Genomic DNA, 10,826 nt, shown 5'->3' with positions numbered 1-10,826 from the left:
AAACTCAATTGTGGCGTCAATTGTTTTTTCGCTCTCTCTTTCTCTCGGCACTAAATGTCAGATTAAGGGCCGTCATTATCATAAGATCCCTTTCTGACATCACAAGGGGAACCAAATTTCAATGACCTACTTTTTCACATGCTTGCAGAGAATGGTTTACCAAAACTAAGTTACTGGGTTGATCTTTTTCACATTTTCTAAGTTGATAGAAGCACTGGGGACCCAATTATAGCACTTAAACATAGAAAAAGTCAGATTTTCATGATATGTCACCGTTAAGGTGTCTCCTCAGATCAGATTAACTGGAAAAAAGACTAAGAGCCGGTTTAGATATCAGTAATTCTCTGCATTGCCTGTAGATGCTGCCCTATACCTTTTTAATTCCTCACACTTACAGGAAGGCAATTTTCAATGATGGAAGATGATTATTTGCCAGACTGAGTCATTCCATTATTTATTTAAATAAACATACAATAAAGGATCTGTTTTTTTCTAACATTGCAAAATAGTGCATACTTCTGTATTCTGACTCTCTTTGGTTGCGAACATCTATAGAGACCTATTCATTCACTCGACCTGTTTTAACAGGTGTGACTGTCAACTTTATATTGTGGTCTGGCTGGGTCTCTTGTTGGTTTAATGAGTAATTGATTCTTGCTTCTTCTCTTGTCAAATAGACTGAATTTTTTTTGAATTTTTGCTTGTTGTGTTTAAAGATAACATCAGTTTGTGTTTGGAGAAATCCTTTTCTTTACCCCTTTAAAGCAATTTCAGAGGAACCTTTGCTTTTATCTTTTCTCATCCATTATGATATCTAAGTGCCAAGTGCCCATGACAATCAAAGAATAAAAGATAAAAAAAGCACGTTTTTTAGAAAGTTTCTGTTTTTTAGATACTGTAGGCGACATTTGATAAACAATACATCTAAGCCTTTATCATAGATTCATATATTTACCTTACCATTCCAGATAAAGTACTACATAGCCATTTTGTCACTATGTAATATAAAAGCAACTTAAACGTACATGCAGGTTATTTACAGCTTTTAACTTGGAAAATGAATGTCACACCATAAACCAACAACACACATAATCACATCATCCAAATTATAACGTCATAATGCTAGTAAAAATGTGCACATTGAATCCAAGCAGTGTTGCCAAGTCTGTGGTTTTCATGCATAATTGGGCTACTTTTAAACTGTTGCCGCAGGTTGTATTTGGTACAAGCTGGATTTTTTATCTGCTTTCCATCTTTTAATAATTACTTATAGTGAGCATTAAGAACAAATTGTGTGTAATGCATAAAGTGAATGTAAAATATGTATTATAGTTATGGTAGTGTGGCATATTTTAAGTTGTGGCTTTTGGCCTAAGGTCATTGGGCTATTTTTAGGCTAGGCTTGTTATGACAAGCTCAAACTGCATGGGGGCCACAAGATGGTGCAAGGGGCCGCCAGTTTTATTACATTTTATTAATGTCAATTAAACCTCAGATAATGCTACCATAAACCAACAGCACTTCAAAATGTAATATGCTTTGTATAAAGGCAAAGTGCACAATTTCTGAAAAACGATTTGGAAAATGGAGTCAGGACAACTACCAAAACACACTTGTAGCCAATCAGCAGTAAGGTGCGTTTCTACCAAACATCATCATTGCCTAGGTTGCGTATGTGTGGGCGGGTCTATCAAAAGAAGGTCTTGATTCTATTGGGGTAGGGGCGTGTTTGTTTAGGTGATATCAAATGTCAACATTGGCTTTCAGAAATCATGGAGCCCTGCCTTTAATTCAAATTTTAAGTTTTATGTCAGATATTTTTTTGGAGGGCACGAAGAGATACACCCTACACAAGGGGGGGCCATACCCTCACAATGTGTTACACAGAGCAACACTGAATCCAAGTCATAAGTGCCAAAGTGCTGATACAATTCAGAAAACAACAACAAAAAGAGTAGCTACACAAATTTTATTAGCAAATTTAATGTTTGACCTCTCATGTCATCACAAATGAATGAGGAAAACATCAGAAGTTCTCTTTGTACTAGTTAATGTCACAAACAGGCCCTGTACCAGAGCATTTTGTATCCAGAGATAAGTGCTTTATTGTGTTTGTTGATAGGCAATCATTCTCCTATAACACATTCCCCGTCCTACTTTATTATGTTCTTAATAATACATTAGTTTCTTTATAATGCTGATACTCAATAGCTGATTGGTTCTCCTTCAACTGGAAAAATACATTATTTTAAAAGGTCACAATATGTATAGAAACAATAATGATCTACTTGCAAGATAACAAGTAAAAGGAAGTAATATGAAAAGTTTCATTTTTATGAAAATGCAATAGTAGTTATTTGGTTTTCATCCCTGAATCTGGCTCCTGTATCCGAGTCAATGCCCTACCAGTTTGTTTTTGTGAAGGACAATGTGGGTCTAACCCACTGACCAATGGTGTATTTCCATCTGAACCAACATATTTTATTCAAGAGCTTCACTTACACAGTTACCAGCCATGTTGCCCAGGGCTTTTACACTGTGTTTCTTTGGCACAGAGAGACAAAGAACCCACCCCGTTCCCTTCCGAACACGATCTGCATGTAATAGATTGTGAAGTGACCTCTACTACGGCAAGGCTTTGCTTCTGCAGTGGAATATTTGTTCACGGTGTGCGTACGGCTGTAGACGGCTGATGCATTTTAAATGGTTTCCGTGGAACCGCACAATAGTGTTACATCACCCGCAGTGGAAAGCCAAATCGTGCTATGCAATGTGATTTTCTATATTCCAATTAGTGGCTCTATTACATCATATTTGGATTGGTAAACTACGACCGACAAGTTTTCCACAAATACTCTACAGGAACGAACGCACGACGCATATGTCCGGCTGCTTTCTTTCCAAGCCTCTGCATCAAAAATCACTCTCCGAAACATTCTCGTACACTGACGACTTGCAGCAGCAAAGAGAGCAAAAACCTGTAATGGTAACCATGGAAACAGCCCAGTCAGCCAACAGTGTATGTCGCCTTCTGGTGTGCATGGTGTACATACTGAGTGAGCTTCTCTGACTCAGACTCCCAACAAAATAACAACTAGCCCTCCAAACAAATCCACACCGCACACCACCAGTATCATCGATACGGAAATAAAACCAGAAGATAATCGCTTATCATGTAGATACGGGCTGACTGTGTGACATGACGTCTGACATCAATCATTTACTGCTAGTATGATATATTGACTTGATATAATGTGGTCGGTGGCCATTGGGTATCAATGTTCCTAAAGCTCAAGTCACTTTGGATAAAATGGAAAAACAAAGTCCTTCCATTAGCATAAACACAAATTACTTTGGGTACCATGTGAAAAAAATCCCCCCAAAAGCATATTTTTTCATACTTGACTATTGATTCCACAAGTCTTGAATTGCACGAAACCTTCCATAGGTCATGTCCAAAACCACCGCAAACATTTCCCTATTCTGACCTCAGCCCCCTCCCATGGTTCAATTTAACGTGTGAGTCACATTGCCAGTGGACAGGGCACTCCCATAAAAGCCAAAGCAGGAGCCCCCATTGAACAAAGCCAAACGAAATGCAAATTGCACTAGAAGCCTGCGTATTTGCATGCCTCTACCATACACCAGCCTGTGTCACCGGCTGACTTCCCGTGTGCATTACATAATCGGACTATTCACATCCTCATTTTACGGTATTCCCTGGTATTTGTGACATTTTAAAAATGCACAATGCACCATTTTGTTTCGCAACCTTTGCTTTTTAGGGAATGCCATTTTATTGGCTTTTATATGTAAATCCAACCCAATAAGGGTTTATTGCTACATTTCTGCATGAGCACAAAAGTCTTTTTTGTACTTACATAATGCAATAGTTTATGATTTGAGCTGAACAGTGTTTCCTCCGCATACTGCTGTGTGGCTTCCCTAGTGGACACATGTGAGATTTCAGTGGGTTCTGCATGCAAGGTGAATCTGTTGCCATGGCAGCCCATCCAGCCAGCGTTTTATTAACCGTACCTCTAGACTGCTAGAAAGAGCCTTGGGAAACTCATGTACAGTCTGCATGTAATATTTGCACTGACACGCCACGTGATTTCCACGATCTCGGTGGACTGGATTTATAATCGTGTGCTTTGACAATGCTCATCCCAAAGCATGAATCATTTAAAGCTTGTGGCAGAGGGGGAAATGTCACGTCCCTTGGATTTGAGAACACACACACAGATTTAACCGGGCTAAACTGAGCGTTAGCCGGTCTATGGATCTGTCACAAAAACAAGGTTAACGTTTCTCGAAATCTTTATTATAACAGATATTCTGTAGAAATGTTCTGCGAGATAAATACGGTAATCAAGAAGACGTTCTTGAGGTCTTGAGGTTCGTCATGCATGACTAAAATACATCACAAGTATGAAAGAGCCCTGTAAACATGACCACCAAATATTAATAAAACTGTGCACGTGAAGAAAGCACAGAAATATCGATTTCTGTCAGGATCATTTGGCACATTTACAGTAAATAGTTGTACAATAATAATAATAATAATAATGCAACTGTAAGATTACTGTAGTTCAACTGACATTCCAGATTTTACCTGTTAGCAAACGAACATCAAACGATTGAAATGAAATCACCATTAAAGCAGATCACGAGAATCACAGTTAAGCTACATACAAAACATTAATCGAAAGCAAAATCACTTCTCGTCATCGTTCTATATAAAACGTTTGCTCAACCTTCAACACTGCAAAATATGTATCCAAAGATTTAATAAATAGCTTTTTTTACATACATAGTGGAACCCCTTTAAAGGTCCACCGTGGAAGAAAGATCACCATTGCTTGCATACCATTAACACCACCAGCAGGCTACTCGGTTAACCGTGCACCGACACGTTATGGGGAAGATACTGGTTAGATGTTAATGGTACTTTGCTCAGTCTTTCTAATTGCTTCATTATAACCAAAAATAAAAGAGAGTGCGGCCTCTTTAATGAGACCCAACTCTGTCATTGCACATATCTCGGAATAGTTTGGAAAACACAGTATTCCTTCGAGCCCCTGGGCCCGCCACTCTTCCGGACCGCCGCTTCAGTCCACCAATCAGTCTGTAAACCCTGGACAATGGAGTTAGGGAGATTGAAGAAAGGATGTGTGAAGTGCTTGTTGTCAGATGGGAGAGAGTGCCTCTTCAAAACGTCTTTGGATATAGACACGGGAGGTTAAGTCTCTTAGTGGCCAATTCACGCAGATGAGGACGATTTCTCTGTGCTCTTTTCCAACGCTTCGCCATCGTTTTCTTCTTCAATAACTGTCGGATAGAGAGAAAAGGGTTGAGCACTGTGTATTGATGACAGACCCACACATTGTCTCTCATTCATCTGCACATGCACTGACACAAGGGGCGCAAAGATGGAGATTCCACGTTGCCATGAATTTTAATTCAGCAATAATGGCGCATTACATCACATTATCCGTTTTAAAGACCTATCTATCCTTCCAAGATTTGAAGACAGCTGAGCACTAAGCATGACAGAATGAAGTGCACAAGACAATCGTAATGCGTGCGAAATCACTTGATAAAATCCTACGTATGAAGTATAATCGCAACATTTCCATGCATCGTGCGTAAAATGGTAACTGGGAAGGATAAGTGAAGCGCAACAAGGAATTTGCGCATCATTTGCGCCCACAACAAACGACTTCTTTTGTTCGTGCAATTTAACAAAGGCTTTCTCTGTTACCTCTTTTGCTTCTCCCGATCTGCCCGAGCTTTGGCGGTCGTTTATTCTGGTTACCAGCGAAAAAGTTGTTGGTATCTAGGAGTCGGCAGGTGAGGGAAAGGTGTTCCTCGTCCCCGTCGTTTCCATAATGAGTCATTTTGTCCTCGTTGTACGGTAACACATCAGACATGCTGTATTCACTGACCCGACACGCAAACAGCAGCTACTGTATATCCTCTTTAATCGATAGCGCGATGTGAAAAGCGCGACTGTCGAGCGAGCGTTTCGCGACGCGGGCGGCTGTTTACCTCTATCGCACGTGTCTCCGCGGCACGCTGGGCGCACGCATGTAATTTCCCTCTTGTAGCAGCGCTAGACCCGGCGATTTATACAAAATTTCCAGGATTCTTTCGAACGATGGAACGCTGAAGGTGGGGACGCGCGCTCGCGGAGGTACACGCGCCGTTTGCGCGGGGCTTTTCGGGCGGCTGGGGCGTCGTATGGAAAACCTGAGAAACGAATGCAAATTGGGAAGCGATGCAAAACAAAGATCCCTACGAGACCTGATGGAGAACGGACGTCACTGAGGCGCGAGCTTCCTGGTGGAGCGACGCGCGGAGATGAGTGCGTCTAGGGCTCTCCAGCTCTTTCAGTGCAGCTCTATCGCCAATATAAATCTTGGGAATTTTCCCAAGCTGTTTATCTAAGGATCAAAATGCCGCCATTCATACAAAACAAGCATTCATCAAACGCCAGAGTCAGCTTAGTTTAGATTACTTTTGTATGATTTCCCAATTTTATTAATTCAGCCTAAATATTCCAGGCGCAAATATAGCATTTGCAATGTAAATGATTATACTGTATGATATGTAAAGAATATAACCTTTATTTATTTATAATGTTACTTCAAAGTTACCCTCTCACTGTTTGACGTTTAACTAAGTTGCCACATTATTATGAAAAATCAATAAGATTAAATCCTGACATGACATTTAGACTCATGTCCTCATATCTTAGATGTAGAAACACAAACAACCCACCCAACTTTTTATCCTTATTTGATGCTTCACAGTCAAAGCCTAAACAAACAGAACAAGATATTAAAAACGCCTGCAAAATCACAGGAGAAAGAATTATGGGATGTTTTTCTCCCTTCAGTGCGTAGGTTTTCATTTCACAATATCAAAAGCTGGAGCCATACGGACATCAGCTGGATATGAGCTGAGGGGGCTTGTTCCTCTTTCCAAGATTTCGAGAGCATAATCTTCAGTACATTTATAACCTTTCCATGATCACAGAGCAGTCACCATCACTCCACTGCAGAAATATCCAGTGAGCAGGAAGGAAGATAGATACTCAGTTTCCTCCTGTCTCTGATTGAACCATGACGGAGGCCATTTTGTGCCATTCTATCTGATAAGGCTGAACATGTGAATGCACAGAGTGCTTGGTTATCTAAAAACAGCATACTGATATATAATCAATTAGATCTTTTTAGATATGGCCTCATTATAGATGTATTGGATGTTCTGTAAGTTGGTTAGAGTAAACGTGTCTGCCATGTGAATAAATACATGTCAATGTAAAAGAGGAAAGAAATTGGATAGTGATTTAACTGTTTCTTGTACTTGATAGTAACATTTTGACAGACTTGATCAGTGTTTAACTAGTGCCCAAAAACAAAATTGAAAACACACTAAAACAAATGTATATCAAATATTTTAATACTGAATGGGCCCAGCAATAAACTAGTTTTGCTGTTTTAATTTTTGAAGTACTGTATAAACAAATTGGAGCAATTTCATGCAAATGTCAACCTTACCATACATTTTTTTTACCAAAATCTTTTAACCATACTGATATCTTAAATGGCAATATTTAGGGTCTTAAATACCAAGGTCTTTGTACAATAAAACAAAAAATTCCTATAGACCGTTTCAGCAGTAACAACATAAACAAGCGGCTGTCGCGGTCCACACGTAACTTCCGGTAAACTCTGCTAAGAATAAATAACAACAAAGTTCTTTAAACGTAGTTTATTTATATAACAAGCAAAAAACAACACATAGATTAAACCAAAACATTTGTTATTTTCGATGAGGCATTTCTTCAAGAGATCATTTTAGCAACTAGTCAGACCATTAAACAAATGAAACCGGAAGTAAAGTTCGGATCCAGACGTGTATCACGTGCGTCCGATGAAACGTCTATAGTTTGGTACGGTAACTGAGCTGTCACATCCATAAAGTCATTTCTTTGTCATAAATGTGGACATGAAAATAAAAATAAAAATATTTTTCCTTGTAGAGTCGTCCCTTTTCCATTTTTTATGGTTTGTGCATTTTAATTTAAAGATTCCTATGTTATCTCCCCAAAACTTGTGTCCTTTTTGTCACATCCATAATGCATGTTTCCTTAAAGTACATTCTAAAAATGGCTGGGTTATTTTTGGCCCATAATATTGGACAGAACATTTGCTAAGTTATTTTAACCCAACTGCTGGGTTATTATACCCCATGGTTTAATAACAACAACCCAACATTGGGTCATTTTTAACTCTATCATTAGGGGTTTATGATAGGAAAATTACTTTTGACTTAAAATGCCATTTGATTTACAAGTCTTTTTAACAGCATATTTACAAAAATTCTACACTTTAACTTATCAAATTTAGCAATTTTAACTTGTTTTAATGAGTTGTTATAACTTTGAAGAACAATTATTCATTTCTTCATTTGAAAAGTGAAACCAGAGGCAAACTTAAAATAGCGACTTGAACTGACTTGTAAAACCAATTTTTAATAAACAATTATTTTTGAATAAACAAACATTTAAGGCAGTTTTATTTTTTTTCATAGTGACGCAATTATTAAAGTTAAAATACGATAATTGTCATTTTTGGTTACTTAATTTGTCTCTTAAATATATGGTCCTATGCTTTCAGTAATTCGCCACATCTATAGCACAACTGTGTGGTGCAACTTTAATACACTGTAAAAACAGCATGAAATTTAAACAACTTAATTATGCAAGTCAATTCAACCTACTTTTTAAAGTTTTGATTTGTAATAAGTTGACATAACTTAGAAAAACAAGTCGAAATTGTTTAATTTTGTCATTTTGATTAATTTACTTTTAGGTCACACACTTGTCACACAAGGACATACCAACCACACTGTTAAAAGTGAAAGTTGGATTAATAATAAAAAACTTATAATTAGTAACACACAAAAAATTTAAATTAAAGTGAACATTTTTTATTAATAACCCTTACGTTTTTCAATGTTAATTGAAGTAATTTTTAAAGTTTTTATTTTTATTTTATTACTTAAAGTGAGAAAATATAAGTTGATAAAACTTAATTTTTTAAGTGTTTCCAACTGAAGTAATTTTTAAGCAGATCCAACTTTTACTTTTTACAGTGCACTCACAGAATGCAGTCTATGATACATTTTACCCAGTTTGGCACCGTAGACCAATTTGACGACAATAAAATGCATTGCATTGTTTATGCCTGCTGACTTTAAAGAAATCTACAAAGCTGCAACCCATTGAAAACCACTGGTTTATACTGATAAGCAGTATTAGGGGTAACGCATTACAAGTAACGTGCATTACGTAATAATATTACTTTTCTGAAGTAACAAGTAAAGTAACGCATTACTTTATAAATGTACACATTAATATTTGAGTTACCTTTTTTTTACAAATTAATGCGAGTTAATGTTCAGTTTAATTTATTAGATGTATAAAAAATTGTACTGCATTACTGAACGTATTAATGTGGAATTACACACTCTCAGAAATGGAGATGGCAGACCAGAGCTTGACAGTTTTACGATGGAAATATTCAAATTCGGAATGCAGATCTTTTCAGTCATAAAAACACCTGCAAAGTAATAAAACGTAACGGAAAAGTATCGTAAGCATTACTTTCCATTAAAAGTAACTAAGTAATGCAATTAGTTACTTTTTTGGGGAGTAACTTAATATTGTAATGCATTACTTTTAAAAGTCACTTTCCCCAACACTGCTGATAAGTTTGTTCTTTGTTACCAAAGATACTGATGATGAACCAAAGTTGCAAAATATTATTCTGTCACAAACATCTATTCCTAATTACTTTCAATGTCATTTTGCACATAATGTTTCACATTTCACATCAAATTATTATCACAAATAATAAGCACATTAATCACAAACTCTTAGTTTATCATCAAATGGAAACGACACATTATTATTTAGCATTGACTTATGTCTGTGTGGCATATTCATTCACAATGCTTGACTTCATGGGAACATGCTGTTATGCTTTACTTCCCATAAACACTATTCAGAGATCCATCAGATAATTTCAACGTGTTAGCACTTAGTAGCAAGCCTCCAAAAACGTCATTATTCCCCAATGATCACTATTGTTGGTTGGTTTAACATTTAAGATGAATTTCTATTGTTTATGTAAGTGATGATTGATCTTGTTATTATTGTAAAATTGGCCGCATTCATCCGATACAAACCGCTGCTCATCATTGTGTGTAGACACACATGGTCTGTCATACATCTGATCATTTTACATGCGGTGTCATATGCAGGCAATGAAACTAAAAGCTCGGGAACTGATGCCACCTCTAGAGAAGAGTAACTGCAGACACACCCTGTCCTATTAGATTTGCAAACATCCATTGTTGAATGTGAAGCATAACCGCAAGTCCTTTTACAGCTTAACAGTCAATTGGATCTCTTTTTAAACATATGAACCGTTTTGAGTTTTACTTTCACTTATTTATTAGGCATTTCAACTGTAAGTGATTATTTATGCAAACTATGCAAAACACCATTTGCTAACTGAGTTTGAAAGATGTCTCCTCAGAAGTAACAGCTTTTAGTTTGCATTTCCACTAAAAGGCGCAAAATAACAATTTCTTTATTTAAAAATCTGTGATTTAAACTTAAAACATGAAGTAATTGTGATACTATAGTACACAATATAGTCATATAAGTGTCAATTGTTTTAAAATTGTGATTCATCATCGGATGGCTGAATAAATATGCTTCCCATTGATGTATAATTTGTTAGAGCAAA

At 37.1% G+C, this 10,826-nt stretch overlaps 2 protein-coding genes across 6 annotated transcripts in view; one reads left to right on the top strand and one right to left on the bottom strand.

The window, feature by feature from the left end:
- The window catches only part of LOC129427207 (tRNA pseudouridine synthase-like 1), a 60,691-nt gene that overhangs the window by 32,403 nt on the left and 17,462 nt on the right, over positions 1-10,826 (top strand). The gene's annotated exons all lie outside the window — the stretch shown is intronic.
- Positions 1,953-6,421, bottom strand: camk2n1a (calcium/calmodulin dependent protein kinase II inhibitor 1a). Its single transcript, XM_055183525.2, has 2 exons — positions 5,765-6,421; positions 1,953-5,331 (listed from the first exon to the last, which is right to left on the bottom strand). The coding sequence occupies exons 1-2, from the start codon at positions 5,931-5,933 to the stop codon at positions 5,264-5,266; spliced, it is 237 nt and encodes a 78-aa protein (XP_055039500.1). The 5' UTR covers positions 5,934-6,421; the 3' UTR covers positions 1,953-5,263.

Source organism: Misgurnus anguillicaudatus, chromosome 14, assembly GCF_027580225.2.
Source record: "Misgurnus anguillicaudatus chromosome 14, ASM2758022v2, whole genome shotgun sequence".
Classification (NCBI taxonomy): domain Eukaryota; kingdom Metazoa; phylum Chordata; class Actinopteri; order Cypriniformes; family Cobitidae; genus Misgurnus; species Misgurnus anguillicaudatus.
This window is presented reverse-complemented; position numbering and strand designations above follow the sequence as displayed.

Coding starts and splice junctions, on each gene's coding strand:
- camk2n1a (XM_055183525.2), bottom strand. CDS start 5,933: ATGTCTGATGTGTTACCGTACAACGAGGACAAAATGACTCATTATGGA. Junction 5,332..5,764: donor GATCGGGAGAAGCAAAAGAG/GTAACAGAGAAA, acceptor TCTATCCGACAG/TTATTGAAGAAGAAAACGAT.